General features: G+C 39.3%; 1 protein-coding gene across 1 annotated transcript in view; it reads left to right on the plus strand.

Annotated features, from left to right (window-relative positions):
- DCLRE1C (DNA cross-link repair 1C) overlaps positions 1 to 9,548 on the plus strand; it is a 70,676-nt gene that overhangs the window by 17,891 nt on the left and 43,237 nt on the right. The window contains 4 exon segments of the mRNA XM_023734336.1: positions 1,087 to 1,142; positions 1,684 to 1,785; positions 3,734 to 3,806; positions 5,180 to 5,320. Of these exon segments, the coding sequence (XP_023590104.1) occupies positions 1,087 to 1,142; positions 1,684 to 1,785; positions 3,734 to 3,806; positions 5,180 to 5,320 (372 nt within the window).

Below are 9,548 nucleotides of genomic sequence, written 5' to 3' on the forward strand. Positions count from 1 at the left end.
GAGAGGGTTATTCACTAACTAGATAGTAGACAAGAGTTATCTTAGGTGAAGGGAAGGACAGCACACACTACAGGGGAAGTCAGCACAACTGGACTAAAGCAAAGCTAAGAAGTTTCCTGAATACAATCAAACACTTCTAGGGGCAGAGTATCACGGTCGGGATCTGGGGACCATGCTTTCAGAGGACATCTAGGTTAATTGGCATAACAAAGTTTATTAAGAAAATATTCTGCATCCTACTTTGGTGAGTGGTGTCTGGGGTCTTAAAAAGCTAGCAAGTGGCCATCTAAGATGCCTCAATTGGTCCCAACCCACCTGGAGTAAAGAAGAATGAAGAACACCAAAGACAGAAGGAAAATATTAGCCCACAAGACAGAAAGGGCCACATAAACCAGAGACTTCATTAGCTTGAGACCAGAAGAACTAGATGGTGCTGGCTACCACCAATGACCACCCTGACAGAGAACACAGCAGAGTGTCCCTGATGGAGCAGGAGAAAGGTAGGGTGGAGAACTCAAGTTCTAGTGAAAAGACCAGACTTAATGGTCTTAGTGAGACTGGGGGAACCCCGGAAAGCATGGCCCCTGGACTCTGTCAACCCAGAACTAAAACAATTTCTGAGGCCAACTCTTCAGACTAATATTGGACTCAACTGTAGGACATAAAATGATACTCATGGAGAGTGTGCTTCTTAGCTCAAGTAAATACATGAAACTAAATGGGCAGCTTCTGTCTGGAGATGAGAGGAGAAGGCAGAGAGGGTTAGGAGCTGGTTGAATGGACATGGGAAATCAGGGGTGGAAAGGAGGAATGTGTTGTCACAGTATAGGGAAAGCAGTTAGGGTCACATAACAATTTTTGTATATATTTTTGTATAAGAGACTAACTTGAAATGTGAACTTTCACTTAAACTACAACAATAAACAAACAAAAAAGAATCCTTCAACATTGCAAAAAAAAGAAAAAACCCTATGGAGCACAGTTCTACTCTGTATGCATAGGGTTGCCATCTGAGTCAGAATCAACTCAACTGCAGCTGATTTTAATGACTTTTTCTATTATTTGTTTTCTTTATTTTCTTTTCAGAAGGAAGAGATTGTTGTGACTCTATTACCAGCTGGTCATTGCCCAGGATCAGTTATGTAAGAGGACTCGTCTCTTTCGCCATTTGATTGTCTGTAGATATATTTGTAGAAATTAATGTTTCAGGTCTAGAAAATAAACATGTATAGGGAAATTTGGTTATTTTTCCAACAATTTCCTTAATATTTTTTTCCAGATTGAATTTGGAGGACTGAGGTGAATATCAAATTTGAAACATGGCTTCCTTATGATGGAAGTCTTCTATAGCTGTTTCTCCAGTGACTTTACATTTTCCCGTCCTGTGGTGTTTTCTCTTCATGAACAGGAATGATCTCAATATACAGTTGAGAGTGCTAACATATTTTGGGGGATCTCTATTACAAACTTGATATTATCTCCATTTTGTTATTCTTTCCTACTCCAGGGAAAAGAAGTGACAGTTGAGTGCCTGGTGTGATTTTAGAGTTATTGAAATTTAATTAACAATGTAATCTAGTGGATACGTTTGGCAGGAATGCATTTCCTGTGGATTTAATATGTATTTGATTTACTAGATTTTGTATGAGACTTAGATGTTACTGAGCTGTGTTTCCTTTTCAGGTTTTTATTTCAGGGCAATAATGGAACTGTCTTGTACACAGGAGACTTCAGACTGGCAAAAGGAGAAGCTGCCAGAATGGAGCTTCTACACTCTGGGGGCAGGTACTGGGCCTTACATAATTCTTGAATGTAAGATTGTATAGTTTCAAAAGTTTTATTTTTCTTTTCTCCCCAAACACAAACCTTTGTTTCTATTAGAAATCAAACTTGATTACAGGTAGTCCCCAGCTTAGGACGTGTTCGAGTTACAGTGAACCACACTTAACGACTGTCGGCTATCTGGAGCACTGCATCTTGCTGGAAGTTACAGGAAAATGCTTGCAGGGGATATGGAAAAAATTACTGAGTTATTTGAATACGCTCCAAATATTTGATCAAGATAGTATGATGCAAGAGATCAGTGGAAAGATCATCCATATGGCAAGAACACTGAGTTTAGGCCTTGGTATCACTGATGTGGAACAGCTCATAGATCACAAAGAAGGAGAATTGACAGATCAGGACTGTTATGGATTGAATTGTGTCCCCCATAAATGTGTGTCGACTTGGCTAGGTCATGATTCCCATTTTTCTGTGACCATTCACCATTTTATGATCTGATGTGATTTTCCTACGTGTTGTAAATCCTATGATGTTAATGATGTGGGATTACCGGCAGTTATGTTAATAAGGCAGGACTTAGTCTACAAGGTTGTGTCTTAAGTCACTCTCTCTTGAAATATAGAGAAGCCAGCAGAGTGACATGGGGACCTTATACCACCTAGAAACAAGAGCCAGGAGCATGGCGCCTCCTTAGGACCCAGGGTCCCTGCATTGAGAAGCTCCTCGACCAGGGACAAGGACCTTCCCCTAGAGCCGACAGAGAGAGAAAGCCTTCCTCTGGAGCCTGACACCTTGAATTCGCACACGTAGTCTCCTAGACTGTGAAAGGATAAGTTTCTTTTTGTTAAAGCCTTCCACGTGATATTTCTGTTATAGCAGCACTAGATAACTAAGACAAGGACTTGATGGATTTTGAAAAGGAAAGAAATGCTGAAGAAGAAAGAAATAATGAGAAAGAGGAAGGAGAGAAGTTGTCAAAAATTTTACGGTGAAAGCGTTAGCTGGAGTTTTTTCTCAGCTAAATCAGGGGATTCAGTTGCGTGAAAACAGGGACCCAAACGCTAATCACTTTGCTAAAGTTGATAGGCAGGTTTGGGAAGGAGTGAGATGAAGAAAAAAAGAAAAGGGCCATACAGACAACTCTCAGTAATTTTCTGTCAAGAAATGCCATCCCCATTCCCAGTGATAATCCAGATGATCCAGAACCTTCCACAAGTGGAGTTCATATCACAGCTGGAGTAAAGTTTTGTGTATTTTTTAATGTATGTATGTATTAAAATATATCTTTAAGTGTATATGTAATGTTTCCCACCCCCAGAGACAAATAAAGATCGGATTTATAAAGATACTGATAATAAAAGGCAATAATAATGAAAACTAAAAAAAGGAAAAATGAGGTATTTGACTTAAGTCAGAACCAACTTACAATAGAGTCGTTAGAGTGGAACCCTGTCATAAGTCCAGAACTACCTGTGTAGTATTTGTAATAGTAGAGCAAATTTTTCTCCTTGAGATGAGGTAATGGAAATGTTCTGTACGTAAAATTTATATGTATGTATTTAAATTGTAAAAATATAGATAACACAACATTTACCAGTTCAACATTTTTTATGTATACAACTCAGTGACAGCAATTACATCAAGTATGTTGTGTAACCATCACCGATATCTTTTGCCAGATTTTCCATTATCATAAGCAGAAACTCAGTGCTTCCTAAACGATGATTCCCTCCCTCCTACCCCCATGACCACTATTAAACTCTATTATTATACATTTAATTTATATGTTTTATTGTATGTAAACCATTTCAGCAAAGTTAACTTAAAAAAAAAAAAATCCAAATGAAATGGAACACCCTGTAAAATAACTGGTAGTTTAAATTTTACACAGATTTTAGGTTACTTTAGATGATTAACACCAATTCTGTCTTTTTTATTTTGTTTTCAGAGTAAAAGATATCCAAAGTGTATATTTAGATACCACTTTCTGTGATCCAAGATTTTATCAAATTCCAAGTCGGGTAAGTCTCCCTGAAGAAATGAGGTAATAACCTGCACATGGCCATATTTTTTTTTTCTAAATTTTTTTATTGTTGTGCTTTAAGTGAAAGTTCACAATTCAAGTTAGTCTCTCATACAAAAATCTATACATAAATTGTTATATGACCCTAGTTGCTCTCCCTATACTGTGACAGCACACTCTTCCTTTCTGCCCCAGATTTCCCATGTCCATTCAACCGGCTCCTGACTCTCTCTGCTTTCTCATTTCACCTCTGGACAGGAGCTGCCAGTTTAGTCTCATGTATCTATTTGAGCTAAGAAGCACACTCTTCACGAGTATCATTTTATGTCCCACAGTCCAGTCTCATTTTTGTCTGAAGAGTTGAACTCTGGAATGGTTTTAGTTTTGGGCTGACAGAGAGACTGGGGGCCATGTCTTCCAGGGTCCCTCCAGTCTCAGTCAAACCATTAAGTCTTATCTTTTTACTAGAATTTGAGTTCTGCACCCGACTTTTCTCCTGCTCCTTCAGGGACTTTCTGTTGTGTTCCCTGTCAGGGTGGTCATTGATGGTAACTGGGCACCATCTAGTTCATCTGGTCTCGGGTTGATGAAGTCTCTGGTTTATGTGGCTGTTTCTGTCTCTTGGGCTAATATTTTCCTTGTGTCTATGGTGTTCTTCATTCTCCTTTACTCCAGGTGGGTGATGACCAATTGATGCATCTTAGATGGCTGCTCTCTAGCTTTTAAGACCCCAGGCGCCACTCACCAAAGTAGGATGCAGAATATTTTCTTAATAAACTTTGTATGCCAGTTGACTTAGATGTCCCCTGAAACCATGGTCCCCAGACCCCTGCCTGTACTACTCTGTTCCTGGAAGTGTTCAATTGTATTCAGGAAACTTCTTTGCTTTAGTCCAGTTGTGCTGACTTCCCCTGTAGTGTGTGTTATCCTTCCCTTCACCTAATTCTTGTCTACTATCTAGTTAGTGAATAACCCTCTTCCTCCCTCCCTCCCCACCCTCTTAACCATCAAAGAATGTTTTCTTCTGTGTTTAAACCTCTTCTTGGGTTTTTATAATAGTGGTCTTATATAATATTTGTCGTTTTGCGACTGACTAAGTTCACTCAGCATAATGCCTTCCAGATTCCTCCATGTTATAAGATGTTTCACGAATTCATCATTGTTCTTTATCATTGCATAATATTCCATTGTGTGAATATACCATAATTTGTTTATCCATTCGGCATGACCATACTTCTAATAGGACCTTTTGTAGGCTAACAAATCGGATCATAATTGTCCCCGTTTACATTACTATCTGTGAATATTGGGAATGGAAGGGGTAAGTGATGCTCTTAAAAGTGTTAAATGCCTTTTAAAACTCCTGTCCAGGAGGAGTGTTTAAATGGAATCTTAGAGCTGGTTCGAGGCTGGATCACTCGGAGTCCCTACCATGTTGTGTGGCTGAACTGCAAAGCAGCTTATGGATATGAATATTTATTCACCAACCTTAGTGAACAATTTGGAGCCCAGGTACGGTGACTATTCTTTCTTTTCTGTTACTTCCCTCCACCCTCCCACCTTTACCTCTGCTGCCCACCCCTCTGAATGACTGGAAACAGGAACAGAGGGAAGCAAACTGTCTAAAAGCGTCTGCAGCAGAGGTCGGCAGCCTCTCTGAAGTAACACGTCATCTTGTTTATTGACTTCCTCATGAGGGGAAGTTGACTGAAGTCCAAATGGTGTAGATGAGCCCTTCAGTGAAATGTCCTCTAGAGGAAATATTTTCAAACTGGGTCATGAAATAAATTTAGTAATTGTGAACAGCATTGAAAAAAAAATTGAACTAGAAAACATCTGAATGTATTGCTTGCTGTAAGGGTAAGCCAGTAAGAATTAATCCATTAGCCAGGTACGCACAGGCTTACTTGTGTTTACTTACCAATCTGTAGTGAATGATTTTATATGGATTTCACTGCATCTTTGATGTTAAAAATCAGGTGAAATTATGCATTACAGGTTAGTAAGTAAACACAAGTAAGCCTGTGGCTACCTTGCTCATTGGGTAATCTGTCCTTGAGGGTAATTATCATTTTGTGAAAACTTAATTTTGGAATCAGACACATACATATACATACACATATATGAGTGTACTGAGTTACATTGGAAAACATATTTTTTACTGTGAGTCATGATACAAAATGTGTGAAAAACATTGTCCTGGAGAATTGATTTCTGCCTAGTCAGTGGGTCAGTGTCAGGCTGTGAGGAAGTTTTCACCCCTTCCTTCCAGATGATTCTTTCCCAGATGCTCAATTCTGGGCTTCAGGACCCTGAACAGCAGAGCCCAGAGTGGGTGTAGTGGCTGCAGGCAGAGGTCCTTTTCCCTTGTCTCCACTGTGCTCACACTTAAAGAGTGTGGATTCCACTTTTGTCCCCTAAGAGAAGCGGGGTTTTTGATAATGACTGAACAAAATGAACTACTGGAACTCGTTTGACATTTAAGTTCTACTTCATATTGTATCTTTTAATACAAGTCTCCCAGGTAACAAACTTTTGTGCTAAGAACTTAACAATTATATACAATGTAATTTGGTAAAATAAAAAAAGATTAGTTTTTCTGGGTTTGAAATTTCAAAAATACCTTCCTTCATACATACCTACCTATTTTCCTTCATAAGTCCTTCTTAACGCCTCCTTTCCTTAATTTCTTCCTTCCTTAAGTCCTTTCTTCCAAATATATTGGTGTAAAGTTGCCAACTCTCCGTTTTGGAAAGAGTTTGCTTTTATTCTGAGATTGCCCTTCCTTGTTTTTGGTGTTAAAATGGCCTTTTAAATTAAAATCACAGTGATAGTAAATAGTGTGTGTGTGCATACACATAAGCTTATACGTACTATCTGTTGGGTTTTTTTTTCTCTTCCTCATGCCTTCTTTTGGCAAAATATAAAGATGATAACCATTTATCAGTCCCAAGTTTGTGTTGTAAATTTGACTGGTGTGTGAAATCTAAAAGACTGGAAACTTCTGCTCTGGAGCCCTGCAGGAGACAGCCAGGGGCTGAGGATGGGGTTAGGGACCGGGGAAAAGTGGGCCTTTGCTGGTGACCTTGGAGTTGTCTCTGCAGTTGCTCTTGGAACAAGCCCTACCTTAAGTCTGTTAATCTCTTTGCAGGGCATAAAATCATTTTAGATAAGGAATTTAAAAAGTGAGAACAGTGAGGTTTTTTTTTTTTTTAAATTATTTATTTTGCTGTTGAGAGTATAAGGAGCCCTGGTGGCACAGTGGTTAAGTGCTCGGCTGCTAACCGAAAGTCAGCGGTTCTAACCCACCAGCCACTCCGTGGGAGAAAGATGTGGCAGTCTGCTTCTGTAAAGATTTACAGCCTTGGAAACCCTATGGGCCAGTTCTACTCTGTCCTCTAGGGTCATTATGAGTCGGAATCGACTTTATGGCAATGGGTTTGGTTTTGGTTTTGGTGGCACAGTGATTAAGTGCTCAGCTGCTAACTGAAAGGTCAGTGGTTCTAACCTACCAGCAGCTCCACAGGAGAAAGATGTGGCAGTCTCCTTCCATGAAGATTTATAGCCTTGAATTCCGTATGGGGCAGTTCTACTCTGTCCTGTAAGGTTGCTATGAGTTGGAAGAGACTTGATGGCAGTGGGTTTTTTTGTTTTTGTTTTTTGTTGAGAATATACACAGTGGAACATCCACCAATTCATCAGTTTCTTCATGTACAGTTCAGTAACATTGATTGCATTCTTTGGGGTGTGCAACCATTCTTACTCTATTTTTCCGATTTGTTCCTCCTCCATTAACATAAACTTATGGCCCCCAAGTTCCCTATCTAATTGTTCGAGTTGCTCTTGGTTTGATCTCATATAGATAGTTCTTAAAAGAGCACCATGCTCAAGATAGGCGTTCTTTACTAGTTAAGCCAAACTTTTTGGTTTTAATAAGACTTCAAGGGATATTTTTATTTACAGCTTAAAGATTATTTCAGGACAGTAGTTTCAGGGATTCATTCAACTTCCATGGCTCCTAAAAGCATGGAGTCCATGAAAATTTGAAATTCTGTTCTGCATTTTTCCCTTTTGATCAGGATTCTTCTATAGAATCTTTGATCAAATTTTTCGGTAATGGTAGCCGGGCACCATCCAGTTCTTCTGGTCTCATGGCAGAGGAGGCAGTTGTTCATGGAAGCAGTTAGCTACATTCCATTTCTTCCTCCTGTTTCTGACTCTTTCCCCTGTTGCTCCAGACGAATAGAGACCAATTGTTGTCCATTTGGATGGCTGCTTGCAAGCTTTTAAGCCCCCAGGCACTATGCAGTGAACCAGCAGATAGAACAGAAGCACTAAACACATATTAGGCTTGTTAACTGGGATGTTCCCTGAAATCATGACCCTGTACCTCCAAACCAAGAAGCCAAATCCCATGAGGTGTTTAGTTGTATGTAAGCAGCCTCAGCACCTGTTCTTTTTGTTGTTGTTGTATAAATATATCTATCACACAACTTCTGCCAGTTCAAATTTTTACAGGTGTATAGCTTATTGACAGCAATTAAAATAATTGGCTGTGTAACCGTACCCTTAATTACTACAATTTTTCCATCACTGTAAACCAAAACTCAGTGCTCCATAAGCAGTAACTCCTCCTTTCTCCCTCCCTCCTGCCCCTGGTAACCGCTAATAAACTTTGGTCTCTACATTTGCCTGTTCTTGTCTTTTTATATAAGTGAGGTCATATAGTATTTGTCTTTCTGTGATTCTCTTATTTCACTCAGCATAATATCTTCAAGCTCCATCCATATTATAGCATATATCAGAACTTCATTTCTCTGGCTGAGTAGTATTCCATTGTGTATATGTACCACATTTTGTTTATCCATTCATCCGTCGATGGGCATTTGGATTGTTTCCACCTTTTGACTATTGTGAATAGTACTGCAGTGAACATTGGTATACGTATGTCTGGTTGCATCACTGCTTTCAAGTCTCTTGGATACAATCCTAGCAATGGAATTGCTGGGTCATATGGTAATTCTATTTTTAGTTTTTTGAGGAACAGTGAGGTTTTTGACTTTGGGACCTCCTAGACGATCTACTGCAGCTTTCTCAGATGCCTTCATTTTTGTGAGAATGAAAGTTTCTCTTCTTCTCTCCTGTAAAAACCAAAAACCAAACCCATTGCTTTCAAATTGATTCCAACTCATAACAACCCTGTAAGACAGAGTAGAACTGTCCCATAGGGTTCCTAAAGCTGTAATCTTTGCAGAAGCAGACTGCTACGTTTTTCTCCCATGGAGCAGCTGGTGAGTTTGAACTGCTGACCTTTTGGTTAGCAGCTGAGCGCTTTATCTGCTGCACCACCGGGGCACCTCCTCTCTTCTCTACATCTCAGAATCCACCCCTTTTTTCTTTTTCTTAGAGAAACCCAAAAAGCAAATTTATTGTTTGTTTTCATTGCTCATTAGTCAACAGGTAGTGGCAGACTAGGCCATAAGAGGAGTAAGCAATTATGCTGGTATTCTTGTTAAGCCTGTCTTGGTATTAATTACTGTAGCAATTTGACATTCTCGTCTGTTTTGTTATTCAGATTTTGAAATGAGAATGCATCTTTTTTTAAATATTTTGTTGTAATTCAGGTGAAGGCATACGGAACAAATAGTTTTCTCATGAAACAGTAGTACACATGTTGTTTTATGACATTGGTTAACAACCCCACAACATATTAACCCTCTAACATCTCAACCTTTTTTTT

The sequence above is a fragment of the Trichechus manatus genome, unplaced genomic scaffold (assembly GCF_000243295.1).
Source record: "Trichechus manatus latirostris isolate Lorelei unplaced genomic scaffold, TriManLat1.0 scaffold00067, whole genome shotgun sequence".
Classification (NCBI taxonomy): domain Eukaryota; kingdom Metazoa; phylum Chordata; class Mammalia; order Sirenia; family Trichechidae; genus Trichechus; species Trichechus manatus.